The 14754-nt window shown below is 50.6% G+C and overlaps 1 protein-coding gene across 1 annotated transcript in view; it reads right to left on the reverse strand.

Annotated features, from left to right (window-relative positions):
- Nucleotides 1–1502: 1502 nt before the first annotated feature.
- The window catches only part of sspn (sarcospan (Kras oncogene-associated gene)), a 39866-nt gene continuing 26614 nt past the window's right edge, over nucleotides 1503–14754 (reverse strand). Inside the window, exon 3 of the mRNA XM_078235263.1 lies at nucleotides 1503–4695. Within this exon, the coding sequence (XP_078091389.1) occupies nucleotides 4333–4695 (363 nt within the window). The 3' untranslated portion in view covers nucleotides 1503–4332. The remainder of the gene's footprint in view (nucleotides 4696–14754) is intronic.

The raw sequence follows: 14754 nt of genomic DNA on the forward strand, positions 1-14754 counted from the left end.
TGCGCTGCCAGGCAAGGTGGTGGAGGCGGACACACTGGGAACGTTTAAGACTTATCTAGATAGCCACACGAATGGAGTGGGAATGGAGGGATACAAGAGAATGGTCTAGTTTGGACCAGGGAGCGGCACGGGCTTGGAGGGCCGAAGGGCCTGTTCCTGTGCTGTATTGTTCTTTGTTCTTTGAACCCACCAAACATTAAAGAAAAATCAGAACCAGCTCCTTTATAGAATGTTTCTTTATTTTTATAAATTTTGTAGAGAGAAAATAAACCTTTTTAACACAAAGATTGTTTAGAAAATTGCTTTAGAAACGTTGATGCTTGCACTCAGAATCCAAAAGTGTGGTGGGATATTGACGATGATTAAATATATAACACCAGCATCATAAATAGAGGGGGAGACCCAGGCAATGGCTGGCACAGCAAAGGAAAGGTAGCTCATGCTTTGTATGTTTTATATTTGAGGGAAGGGGGAACGCACATTCCCATCCCGTTACACAGGAAACCCAGTGAACAGTTTCATGTTAAAGCGAAACATCCCACAGAACATGCATTCCAAATAAGTATCAGACACAATTAATGAAAAAGTAATAAAACTAGCTGACTGTTTTGTATTAATGTTTCCATGCAGTGCGAGGGAGCTTTATTGTGTCTCTTGTGTTCCTGATTGTTTTTTAAAATCACCCTTTATTAACATATCTATATTCAGAGTGAAATTGTCGCTGCTGTAGACATCCCCCCCAATGTCCCCTCACAGCTCGTACAGTCACTCCCTCCACTTTTAAAATCTGAAATAGGCAGGGTTATTAATGAACAGGAGCTCAGATTTCCATTCAGCGGGGGAGAGTTAGGGATCGTGCTGTTAACCCACCTCTTTATTCACTGCACGCTTCCCCCTTGTACTTTCATTATCTCCAGTAATGTCTGCCTGTCCACCCCCTCACACGCAGACAGCTCCGTCTACTCCCCCTCACACACAGACAGCTCCGTCTGCTCCCTCCTCACATACAGACAGACAATTCTGTCTGCTCCTCCTTGCAGCAACAGGGATCAGACGGGTTAAAGACTGTCTATGTGTGAACCTATGTGCCCATGCCTGTGTATATATGAGTCTGTGTTTCGACATGTGTCTGTCTGTTTGTTTGTATGTCTGTGTGTGTGTGGGTGTGTATATCTATGTGTCCTCCCCTGTGTGTTTATATGTCTCTATGTTTGTATGCAGTTCTGTGGGTGTCTGTGTCTCTGTTTGTGTCTGTGTGCGCTTATCTCTGTGTGTCTGACTCTCTGTGTGTATATGTGTATGTTTGTCCGTGTTTGTGTCTGTCTATCTGTATGCATATGTGTATGTGTGTGTTCGGGTGTCCGTCTGTGTGCATGTGTCTGCGTATATATGTGTGTGTCTATCAGTCTGTGTGTCTGTCTATCTGTCTGCGTAAGCTTGTGTGAATGTGTGTCTGTGCCTGTGAGTGTCTGTGTGTGTCTGTGAGTGTGTGTGTGTCTGTGAGTGTGGTGTGTGTGTGTGAGTGTGGTGTGTGTGTGTGAGTGTGGTGAGTGTGTGTGTGGTGTGTGAGTGTGAGTGTGGTGAGTGTGTGTGTGAGTGTGTGAGTGTGAGGGTTGTGTGTGGTGAGTGTGTGTGTGGTGTGTGAGTGTGAGTGTGGTGAGTGTGTGTGAGTGTGGTGTGAGTGTGAGTGTGTGAGTGTGAGGGTTGTGTGAGTGTGGTGTGAGTGTGAGTGTGTGAGTGTGAGGGTTGTGTGTGTGGTGAGTGTGTGTGTGGTGTGTGAGTGTGTGGTGTGTGAGTGTGAGTGTGGTGAGTGCGTGTGAGTGTGGTGTGAGTGTGAGGGTTGTGTGAGTGTGGTGTGTGTGTGTGTGGATGTGTGTGTGGATCTGTGGTGTGTGTGTGTGTGTGTGTGTGTGTGAGTGTGTGGATGTGTGTGTGGATGTGTGGTGTGTGAGTGTGTGTGTGTGTGTATGTGTGTCTGGGTCCTCAGTCACTCTCTGGCATTCCCAGGCTGACGTCCCTGTGCCTGTTAAAGATTGTAGCTGTTTCCAGGCGCGACTGGTGTTCGTGTGAAGGCACTTTCCAAATTAGTGCAGTAACTCATGACCTCAAACTCAAAGTGGATCTTGCGCAGAGACTTTGACCCATTCTCTGATATACTCATTAGCTACCTTTTCAATGTTCCAAATACATTTCTGAGAAAATTGTAATTAAAAATTATCAATACAAGTCATTGGTAAACTAAAGGGACAATTTCAATGTGTGAGCTGGTATAGATGCTGGAATACATGATGTAACCGGCAGTGCCACAAAATGGTGCCACAAAATGGGCAGCACAGTGGCACAGTGGTTAGCACTGCTGCATCACAGCGCCAAGGACCTGGGTTCGATTCTGGCTCGGGTCACTGTGTGTGTGGAGTTTGCACATTCTCCCCATGTCTGCATGGGTTTCCTCCGAGTGCTCCGGTTTCCTCCCACAGTCCAAAGATGCGAGAGTTAGGTTGATTGGCCATTCTAAATTGCCCCTTAGTGTCCCTGGACGCATAGGTTAGAGGGATTAATAGGGTATATATGTGGGGTTCTGGGGATAGGGCTGGGTGAGATTGTTGCCAGTACAGACTTGATGGGTCAAATGGCCTCCTTCTGCACTGTAGGGATTCCATGAATTCTATGAAATGGTGCCAAGTATGCCAGATTACACCCATCATTCTCATCCACTAAATTCTCAATCTTGCTCCGAAATGTCCAATTGTTCTTCCTGGGTCAAATGGATAAACTAAGGGAGGAAATCTTCAGAACAGCTCACAATGGTCTCACGGTAAAGATGGAGCTGTGAGAGTGTCATTGACACACTCTGCTCTACACTTCCCTGTAAGAAGTCTCACAACACCAGGTTAAAGTCCAACAGGTTTATTTGGTAGCAAATACCATAAGCTTTCGGAGCACAGCTCCTTCGTCAGATAGGTTGGATATGTGTTGTGAGACTTCTTACTGTGCTTATCCCAGTCCAACGCCGGCATCTCCACATCATGGCTACACTTCCCTGCCAGCGAAGGACTGATCGATGGACTAGATTCACAATGGGGAAAACTGTTTTGCAATATCGCACGCTAATGCTTTGCGTGTTGCAAACTGCTGTATCGCTAGGATTGCCAATTCTCAGGATTGGCCTGGAATCTCCAGGAATTAGAGATTAATCTCCAGCACGTTGCTGTGTGTCCCCCTGGAGAAAAATCACCGGGCCATTAACAAAGGTCGCTTTTAAAAATTTCCTATGAATATTTCTCTTTGCCAAAGTTAGTGTCACAGGTGGGCTCACATTAACACTGCAATGAAGTTACTGTGAAAATCCCCTAGTCACCACACTCTGGCGCCTGTTCGGGTACACTGAGGGAGAATTTAGCATGGCCAGTGCACCTAACCAGCACGTCTTTCAGACTGTGGGAGGAAACCGGAGCACCCGGAGGAAACCCACGCAGGCACGGGGAGAACGTGGAAATTCCACACAGTGACCCAAGCCAGGGATCGAACCTGGGTCCCTGGCGCTGTGAGGCAGCAGTGCTAACCACTGTGCCACCCAGCTGCCCAGATGCAAAAATATTGAAACTGGGCATAAGTTAGGCTGTTTAGCAGACAGTCAGGCATCATCCAATTGGGTAATGAGTCTTTCTGCTTTCCAATTGGTGTCGGAAAGCCATGTATCACAAGATAGGTGTGTTGGCCAACTAATGGCTGGAATGTGGTGGTGGGGGTGGGGGGGGGGGGGGGGGGGGGGTGGTGGTGGTAGTGTTGATGGTGGGATTGGGGTGGGGGTGGGGAGGGGGGGGCGCGGGGTTCGTGTGATGAATCCTCCAGGAGCCCGTTTAGTAACAGTTAGCAACCTGACCTATAATCAGTGAAGTTGAATCAATTTTAGGCAAATCTTGTGGGTTGGTTAAGGAGACAGTGACCATAATCTGATGACAATATCCCTTCATCTGTTCAGAAGCAAAGGTGGTGGAATTTGAAATCTACAACTCAATTTACAACGTAATCCTTAACCTCTCGGCTGGCAACTTACAAATTCCTCTTGGGGTTTAATGGAGAGTGTGTTTGGATTCTGTCCGCTACACGGGTACACAATACCGTAGGACACACACCCATTGAAGGACACTACTGCGGAGAATGGGCTTGGAATAATGTGAAATCATTCGCTTCCCTAAAGCACAGCTTCCTGCTACAATAAATCACTTCTTCATATCACACCACCCTTTCATTTATACAATCATTTATACTGGGGCAATCTCCCAACTTTTCCACAAACATGCAATTGTCACTTTCCCCCCAACATCAGGGTTACACCTTTGGCTGCTGTTGATTGGTCTTGAAGGGGTGGTAACGAAGGCCAACAAAGAACACTTGGTATCTGTGCTTCCACATCACGTAACATCCCAGGAGGCAGACGATAGCCAGGATTAAGTTGAGGATCACCTGGAGGAGCAGGTAGAGTTTGATGGTGCTGGTGACAGACTCACAGTCCGGCACATCGTTGTACTGGAAGGTGCGAGCTATCAGATCGTCCGGATCCTGCTTGCAGACGCACGCTTCCTCACTCATCTGGCAGGTGAACTTGCTGATCTGGTTATGATGGTGGGCCGCAAAAGCCACAGCCGAGATGCAGAGGATGAGACCCAGGGCACACAGCAAGAAGTAGATCAACTGCACAAAGAATCACAAACCCATTGAAAGTGGCACAGGTATGATTTAAATAAAAGCTCTGAAAAAGAGTCGCACAGACTGAAAGTGTTAACTCCTGTTTCTCACCCCATAGACGCTGCCAGAGCTGCTGAATCTTTCCTGCTTTTGTTAGAGATATCTTACCATAACTTGGCACATAGCATAACAGGGGTGGCATGGTGGCACAGCGGTTAGCACTGCTGCCTCGCAGTGCCAGGAACCTGGGTTCAATTCTCGGCTTGGGTCACTGTCTGTGCGGAATCTGTGTGGGTTTCCTCCGGGTGCTCCGGCTTCCTCCCACAGTCTGAAAGATGTGTTGGTTAGGGTGCATTAACCTGAACAGGTGCCAGACTGTGGCGACTAGGGGAATTTCACAGTAACTTCATTGCAGTGTTAATGTAAGCCTTACTTGTGACTAATAAATTAACTTTTAAAAGAAAACTTAGCTTCCTCACTGTTCAATGTTCCCCTTTCACGGAGCAGGATTTTCTCGTCCTGGGAACTTCCGCCCAAAGTTGACAGATCTTTTGCTGATCCGTCAACTTTTCTATCCCCGTCCCGTGACGGTTCCCATGGCAGGGCAGAAGCGGAAAGTCCCACCCATAAGGGCTGAGGTACGGTTGGGTCGGAAGTGAATGGCAAACGGGAGACGGTGGCGTAGTGGTTTTGTCACTAGATTAGTAATCCAGAGACCCAGGGTAATGCTCTGGGGACCCAGGTTCAAATCCCACCTCGGCAAAAGGTGAACTTTGAATTGAATAAAAATCTGGAATTAGAAGTCTACTGATGGCCGTGAAGCCACTGGCGATTGTTGTAAAAACCCATCTGGGTCACTAATGTCCTTTAGGGAAGGAAATCTGCCGCCATTACCTGGTTTGGTCTACATGTGACTCCATGGTCTTGTTCATATCTAGTTGCCCTTGAGAAGGTGGTGGTGAGCCGCCTTCTTGAACCGCTGCAGTCCTGGAGGTGTAGGTACACCCACAGTGCTGTTAGGGATGGAATTCCAGGATTTTGGCCCAGTGACAGTGAAGGAGCGTCGATATATTTCCAAGTGAGCGGCTTGGAGGGGAATTTGCAGGTGGTGGTGTTCCCATGCATCTGCTGCCCTTGTCCTTCTTCACGGGAGCAGTTGTGGGTTTGGAAGGTGCTGTCTAAGGAGCCTTGGTGAGTTGCTGCAGTGCATCTTGTAGATGGTACACACGGCTGCCACTGTGCGTCTGTGCTGGAGGGAGTGAATGCTGAAGACAAACAGCAGAATTCGCCCACCCGGGACCAAGTAGGGGATGGGAATGGGGGAGTGGGATGGGCCTAATCCCACTGGACAGGCTGGCATCAGACTGTAGAGGGGGCTAGTGCGCATGCACCGATCTCCCAGTATACTGACTGATGGGCTGACAAGCGCTTCCCACCATCCCCCGACATCACTGGCCTCCCGAAAGCCTTCCCTGACCCCCCTCCCCCGATGGCCGGCTCCCGGTGGCTGGCCCCAAACCTTGATGGCCGGATCCAGTCTCCAATCCCCAAAACACCCTCCCCCAATCCCCAACACACCCTCCCGCGATCCCTAACACCCCCCCCGATCCCCAACACACCCTCCCCCGATCACCAACACACCCTCCCCCAATCCCCAACACACCCTCCCCCGATCCCCAACACACCCTCACCCGATCCCCAACACACCCTGCCCCGATCCCCAACACACCCTCCCCTGATCCCCAACACACCCTCCCCCGATCCCCAACACACCCTCCCGCGATCCCTAACACCCCCCCCGATCCCCAACACACCCTCCCCCGATCCCCAACACACCCTCCCCCGATCCCCACCACACCCTCTCGATCCCCAACACACCCTCCCCCGATCCCCAACACATCCTCCCCCGATCCCCAACACACCCTCCCCCGATCCCCACCACACCCCCCCGATCCCCAGCACACCCTCCCCCGATCCCCAACACACCCTCCCCCGATCCCCACCACATCCCCCCCGATCTCCAACACACTCTCCCCCGATCCCCAACACACCCTCCCCCGATCTCCAGCACACCCTCCCCCGATCTCCAGCACACCCTCCCCCGATCTCCAGCACACCCTCCCCCGATCTCCAGCACACCCTCCCCCGATCTCCAGCACACCCTCCCCTGATCCCCAACACACCCTCCCCCAATCCCCAACACACCCTCCCCCGATCCCTAACACACCCCCCCCGATCTCCAGCACACCCTCCCCCGATCCCCAACACACCCTCCCCCGATCCCCAACACACCCTCCCCCGATCCCCACCACACCCCCCCGATCCCCAACACACCCTCCCCCGATCCCCAACACACCCTCCCCCGATCCCCAACACACCCTCCCCCGATCCCCACCACACCCCCCCGATCTCCAGCACACCCTCCCCCGATCCCCAACACACCCTCCCCCGATCCCCAACACACCCTCCCCGATTCCCAACGCACCCTCACCCGATCCCCAACACACCCTTCCCCGATCCCCAACACACCCTCCCCCGATCCCTAACACACCCTCCCCCGATCCCCAACACACCCTCCCCGATCTCCAGCACACCCTCCCCCGATCCCCAACACACCCTCCCCCGATCCCCAACACACCCTCCCCCGATCCCCAACACACCCTCCCCCGATTCCCAACACACCCTCCCCCGATCCCCTATACACCCTCCCCGATCTCCAGCACACCCTCCCCCGATCCCCAACACACCCTCCCCCGATCTCCAGCACACCCTCCCCCGATCCCCAACACACCCTCCCCCGATCCCCAACACACCCTCCCCGATCCCCAACACACCCTCACCCGATCCCCAACACACCCTCCCCGATCCCCAACACACCCTTCCCTGATCCCCAACAACTGGCCACCGATCCCTGACCACTAGCCCCCACCCCTATGTAGAGTTCCCCCCATTCCCTCCCCTCCTACCTACCCCCAACCCTGGTCTGGCTCCACCTCATCTGGTCCCTCCCCTCCAGCCCCACCCCTTGGCCCTGCCCGGTGCCCGCTGGGCAGTGCCAGAGTGCTCAGTGGGCAGTGCCAGGGTGCCAGGTTGGGGGCATGCTCCTCCCATGCCCCTGAGCTCACCGGGGGCCTCAATGGTCTCTGCTCCTGCCAGTGAGGCCATCACACCTGATCCCCATTGATGGGGACTATATGTGATCTCCACAGGGGTGGACCTCTACCAATGGGGGCAGAAGCTTTAGAGCTCACTCTCGAGATTCTGATCTCTATGAGCATTCTGTAATCACCCTCACGCTGTTCCCTGGCATGAGGCTGATTAGATCCAGAAACATGGATGGGGAAGATTGTGACCAGCCAGACGCCGGTCGCGAATCCCGTTTCTCCCTACCATTTAAATTTCCCGGCCCGCTGCACTGCTCAAGTAGCGCAGCGGGCCTGGAAAATCACGCCCATAACCTTTCTGGAATTTGCTCATTGGCCCCTTGAGGGAGAAAAGAATGATTTTGTGCCCCCCCCCCCGCCAAGTGAACAGGGTGGACAGGCCTGCTATAGGCCCAAACCACTCAACCTTTCCTCATAAGATAAACCCTTCAACCCCCCCAGAATCAGCCCAGCAAGCCAGCTGTGAACTGCTTCCAATGTAGTAGACTTCCTTTCGTAAGGAGACCTTCAAACTGTACATACTGGTCTCACCAATACCCAATACCGTTGTATGGTGTGGAGATCTAACATCGGACTGGGGTTAGCACTGTAAGCTCCTTCAATGCCCGTGCAAACTCCACACTGTCTGTGTGGAGTTTGCACGTTCTCCCGTGTCTGCGTGGGTTTTCTCCAGGTGCTCCGATTTCCTTCCACAGTCCAAAGATGTGCTGGTTAGATGGATTGGCCATGCTAAATTGCCCCTTAGTGTCAGAGGCACTAGATAGGGTAAATGCGTGGGGATATGGGGATAGGGCCTGGGTGGGATTGTGGTAAGGTGCAGACTCGATGGGCCGAATGGCCTCCTTCTGCACTGTAGGGATTCTATGATTCTAAGAGCAGTGCTCCGAATGCTCGTGATTCCAAATAAACCTGTTGGACTTTAACCTGGTGTTGTGAGACTCCTTACTTTGCTATACAGTTCCCTGCTATCATACTTTTCCAAACTCATTTCCCAGGGAGACAGGGGCATACTTCACCTCAGACACTAATGCAAAATGGGTGCCAACAAATGAGCAGTTAGGGGGGAAGGAAATTAGATGGAGTGTCTTCCCCCCCCCCAAGGCCCAATTTCAGTCTCCAAAGTTTTTATCCTGTCAGTCTGAACTGGGTGCAGATCTGCTGGGACAGGTGTCGATCTGGTGTGGTAACTGAGACCTCACAGAGAAACAGTAAATTCCCACACTGGCCATCATGAATCAAGTCAGATTGCTTGGAATAGACTGTGCTTTATGAAAGGGCCTTGCTGCAGGACATCACAAGCAGACTGGGGTTTGACTCTACAAGTTTTAGGAGTGGCAACATCATCATAAATTGCTTAAAAATTTTCACCAGTATTCTTAAACACCTCTATTCCTTTGCCCCTCCCTGCTTTCTAATCTCCTCCAGCCCTACAACCATCCAAGATATCTCTGCTTTTCTAATTCTGGCTACTCGTGCATCATTGGAATTTAATTACTCTGTCATTGGCAGCCGTGCCAGCAGCTGCCTTGACCCTACGTTCTGGAATTCCAACCCCGGATCTCTCAGGGACAAAAGTGGGGACTTGTGCTTGGAGCCCAAAGAAGTAGGGGAGATCCTAAATGAATACTTTGCGTCGGTATTCACAAAGGAGAGGGATGTGTTGACTGGGAGTGTCTCGGAGGGGAGTGTTGAACCGTTGGAGAAAATCTCCATTACAAAGGAGGAAGTGTTAGGTTTGTTAGAGAATATAAAGACTGACAAATCCCCAGGGCCTGATGGAATCTATCCAAGGCTGCTCAGGGAGACGAGAGGTGAAATCGTTGGGCCTCTGACGCAAATCTTTGTCTCGTCACTGGACACAGGTGAGGTCCCAGAGGATTGGAGGATAGCCAATGTGGTCCCATTATTTAAGAAGGGTAGGAAGGATAACCCGGGAAATTATAGGCCGGTGAGCTTGACGTCTGTGGTGGGGAAGTTGTTGGAGAAGATTCTTAGAGATAGGATGTATGCGCATTTAGAAAGGAATAAACTCATTAACGATAGTCAACATGGTTTTGTGAGAGGGAGGTCGTGCCTCACTAACCTGGTGGTGTTTTTTGAAGAAGTGACCAAAATGGTTGACGAAGGAAGGGCCGTGGATGTTGTCTATATGGACTTTAGTAAAGCGTTTGACAAAGTCCCTCATGGTAGGCTAGTGAAAAAGGTTGGATCCCATGGGATAAAGGGGGAGGTGGCTGGATGGGTGGAGAACTGGCTTGGTCATAGAAGACAGAGGGTGGTAGTGGAAGGGTCTTTTTCCGGCTGGAGGCCTGTGACTAGTGGTGTACCGCAGGGCTCTGTATTGGGACCTCTGCTGTTTGTGATTTATATAAATGATCTGGAAGAAGGAGTAACTGGGGTAATCAGTAAGTTTGCGGACGACACAAAACTGGCAGGACTTGCAGATAGTGAGGAACATTGTCAGAGGCTACAGAAGGATATAGATAGGCTGGAAATTTGGGCAAGGAAATGGCAGATGGAGTTCAATCCTGATAAATGCGAAGTGATGCATTTTGGTGGGAATAATGTAGGGAGGAGCTACACGATAAATGGAAGAACCATAAAGGGTGTAGAGACGCAGAGGGACCTGGGTGTGCAAGTCCACAGATCCTTGAAGGTGACGTCACAGGTGGAGAAGGTGGTGAAGAAGGCATATTGTATGCTTGCCTTTATAGGACGGGGCATAGAGTATATGAGTTGGGGTCTGATGTTGCAGATGTATAGAACGTTGGTTCGGCCGCATTTGGAATACTGCGTCCAGTTCTGGTCGCCACACTACCAGAAGGACGTGGAGGCTTTGGAGAGAGTACAGAGGAGGTTTACCAGGATGTTGCCTGGTATGGAGGGGCTTGGTTATGAGGAGAGATTGGGGAAACTGGGGTTGTTCTCCTTGGAAAGACGGAGGATGAGGGGAGACTTAATAGAGGTGTATAAAATTATGAAAGGCATAGATAGGGTGAACGGTGGGAAGCTTTTCCCCGGGTCGGTGGTGACGTTCACGAGGGGTCATAGGTTCAAGGTGAAGGGGGGGAGGTTTAACACAGATATCAGAAGGACATATTTCACACAGAGGGTCGTGGGGGCCTGGAATGTGTTGCGGGCAAGGTGGTGGAGGCGGACACACTGGGAACGTTTAAGACTTATCTAGACAGCCATATGAACGGAGTGGGAATGGAGGGATACAAAAGAGTGGTCTAGTTTGGACCAGGGAGCGGCGCGGGCTAATTGTTCCTTGTTTCTTGTTTCAAGGCTTCATTCTATGATCATCTTGCTGGTGCCAGTACAGAGCGAGACTGCGGATAGTTGGGAACCTGTCTCGGGGGCAGGGAATTCATATGGTGTTCGTGGAAGTGGAAATGACTAGGGTTGGGAAGCATTTTCCGATCGGGGCCATTGTGATCTCCTGGACTCGTTTCGATCGCCTCAGGGGGTCGGAGAGGAATTTCCCAGATTTTTTTTCCCCATATTGGCCCTGGGGGTTTTTCACTCTGGGTTTTCGCCTCTCCCTGGAGATCACATGGTCTGGAATGGGGGGGTGGGGGTGAGGTAATAGGTTGTAATGAACAAAGCATCGTAGCTGTGAGGGACAGCTCGGTGGATAGGATTTTGGTATGTAGATAGGCTGGAAAATTGGGCGGGGATCCTGGATTCAGGATTCAATCCTGGACCGGGGAGCGGCGCGGGCTTGGAGGGCCGAAGGGCCTGTTCCTGTGCTGTATTGTTCTTTGTTCTTGTTCAAACCTCTCTATTTCCTCTTTTTCACGTGCTTCGATCTTACAACCTACATTTTTGACCAAGTTTTTGGCTATCGGTGCGAATGTCTCCTTACGTGACCCAGAGCAGGATTTTCTGGCCGCACTCGTCCCAAGAATGGAAATTCCCGTCCAAGGTCAACGGACCTTTGCATGGTCCGCCAAATTTTCTGCCCCGCTCACTACGGTTCCCATGGCGGGCAGGACGGGAAAATCCCGCCTCCCAATGTCAAATGTTTTTTTCATTCATTCACAGGATGTGGGCGTCGCTGGCTGGCCAGCGTTTATTGTCCACCTCGAGTTGTCCTTGAGAAGGTTGGGGTGAGCTGCCTTCTTAAGTCGCTGCAGTCCATGTGGTGTAGGTGCACCCACAGTGCTGTTAGGGAGGGATTCCAGGATTTTGACCCAGCGACAGTGAAGGAACGGCGATATATTTCCAAGTTAGGATGGTGAGTGTCTTGGAGGGAACTTGCAGGTGGTGGTGTTCCCATGTATTTGCTGCCCTTGTTCTTCCAGAATCATAGAATTCCTACAGTGCAGAAGGGGGTCATTTAGCCCATCAAGCCTGCACTGACCACAATCCCACCCAGACCCTATCCCTGCAACCCCACATATTTATCCTGTTAGTTCCCCTGATACTAAGAGTATCTACAGCTGGAGTAGGAGGGAGAGTTCAGATATCTGGACCATTGGGGTCTCTTCCGGGGCAGATGGGACCTGTACAAGAAGGACGGGTTGCAACTAAACTGGAGGGACACAAATATTCTGGCCGGGAGGTTTGCTAGTGTCACACGGGAGGATTTGAACTAGTTTGGCAGCGGGGTGGGACCCAAAGCAAAGGTGAATTAGCTGAAGGGGAACGAGAGAGTAGGGCCAGTAAGACTCAGAGAAACAGCAGACAGGGTGGGATTGCAAATCAGAGACGGTCTGGTGGACTGAAGTGCATTTGTTTCAATGCGAGAAGTGTAACAGGTAAGGCAGATGAACTTAGAGTTTGGATTAGTACTAGAAACTATGATGTAGTTGCCATTACAGAGACTTGGTTAAGGGAAGGACAGGATTGGCAGCTTAACATTCCAGGATACAGATGTTTCAGGCGGGATAGAGGGGGATGTAAAAGGGGTGGTGGAGTTGCACTACTGGTTAAGGAGAATATCACAGCTGTACTCCGGGAGGACACCTCGGAGGGTTCATACAGCAGGGCAATATGGGTAGAGCTCAGGAATAGGAAAGGTGTAGTCACAATGTTGGGGGTTTACTATAGGCCACCCAACAGCCAGCGGGAGATAGAGGAACAGATATGTAGGCATATTTTGGCAAGGTGTAAAAGTAACAGGGTTGTTGTGGTGGGAGATTTTAATTTCCCCTATATTGACTGGGACTCACTTAGTGCTAGGGATGTGACTGGGGCAGAGTTTGTAAGGAGCATCCAGGAGAGCTTCCTGAAACAGTATGTAGATAGTCCAACTAGGGAAGGGGCCGTACTGGACCTGGTATTGGGGAATGAGCCCGGCCAGGTGGTCGATGTTTCAGTGGGGGAGCAGTTCAGGAACAGTGACCGCAATTCAGTAAGCTTTAAGGTACTGATGGATAAAGATAAGAGTAGTCCTCAAGTTAAGGTGCTAAAGTGGGGTAAGGCTAATTACAACAATATTAGGCAGGAACTGAAGAATGTAGATCTTGGGTTTATGTCACACTATCAGTAACCCCCACAGCTTGCCTCCTGGACTTGCAGAATCTCACTGGCTGTCCTGTCTGGAGACAATACACATCTCTTTAACCTGTGCTTAATGCTCCCTCCACTCACATTGTCTGTATCTTTAAGACCTGGTTGGCTGTAGAGATTTGCATTCTAATCAGTATTCTGTAACTTGATTTTGTGTCTCTGTATGCCCTGTTTGAGAGCAGATATCCACTCCATCTGACGAAGGAGCAGTGCCCCGAAAGCTAATGACATTTGCTACCAAATAAACCTGTTGGACGTTAACCTGGTGTTGTTAAAACTCTTACAGGGGAGGTCCCAGAGGATTGGAGAATAGCCAATGTTGTTCTTTTGTTTAAGAAGGATAGCAAGAATAATCCAGGTAATTACAGGCCAGTGAGCCTTACATCAGTGGTAGGGAAATTATTGGAGAGGATTCTTCGAGACAGGATTTATTCCCACTTGGAAATAAGTGGACGTATTAGTGAGAGCAACATGGTTTTGTGAAGGGGAGGTCGTGTCTCACGAACTTGATCAAGTTTTTCGAGGAAGTGATGAAGATGATTGATGAGGGTAGGGCAGTGGATGTTGTCTACATGACTTCAGTAAGGCCTTTGACAAGGTCCCTCATGGCAGACTGGTGCAGAAGGTGAAGTCGCATGGGATCAGAAGTGAGCTAGCAAGGTGGATACAAGACTGGCTCGGTCAAAGAAGACAGAGGGTAGCAGTGGAAGGGTACGTTTCTGAATGGAGGGCTGTGACAAGTGGTGTTCCTCAGGGATCAGTGCTGGGACCTTTGCTGTTTGTAATACATATGTAAATGTAACTGGATTGATTAGTAAGTTTGCGGACGACACAAAGGTTGGTGGATTTGCGGATAGCGATGAGGACCATCAGAGGGTACAGCAGGATATAGATCAGTTGGAGACTTGGGCGGAGAGATGGCAGATGGAGTTTAATCCGGACAAATGTGAGGTAATGCATTTTGGAAGGTCTAATACAGATAGGAAATATACAATAAATGGCAGAACCCTTAAGTGTATTGATAGACAAAGGGATCTGGGTGTACAGGTACACAGGTCACTGAAAGTGGCAATGCAGGTGGAGAAGGTAGTCAAGAAGGCATACGGCATGCTTGCCTTCATTGGCCGGGGCATTGAGTTTAAAAATTGGCAAGTCATGTTGCAGCTTTATAGAACCTTAGTTAGGCCGCACTTGGAATATAGTGTTCAATTCTGGTCGCCACACTACCAGAAGGATGTGGAGGCTTTGGAGAGGGTACAGAAAAGATTTACCAGGATGTTGGGAAGGGGAAGCGGGAAGGGGAAGGGGAGGGGGACGGGGAGGGGGAAGGGGAGGGGGAAGGGGAGGGGGAGGTTACCACTTTATCCTGTCAAAAGTGACAGCA

This window comes from Mustelus asterias, chromosome 19 (assembly GCF_964213995.1).
Source record: "Mustelus asterias chromosome 19, sMusAst1.hap1.1, whole genome shotgun sequence".
In the NCBI taxonomy this organism is placed as follows: domain Eukaryota; kingdom Metazoa; phylum Chordata; class Chondrichthyes; order Carcharhiniformes; family Triakidae; genus Mustelus; species Mustelus asterias.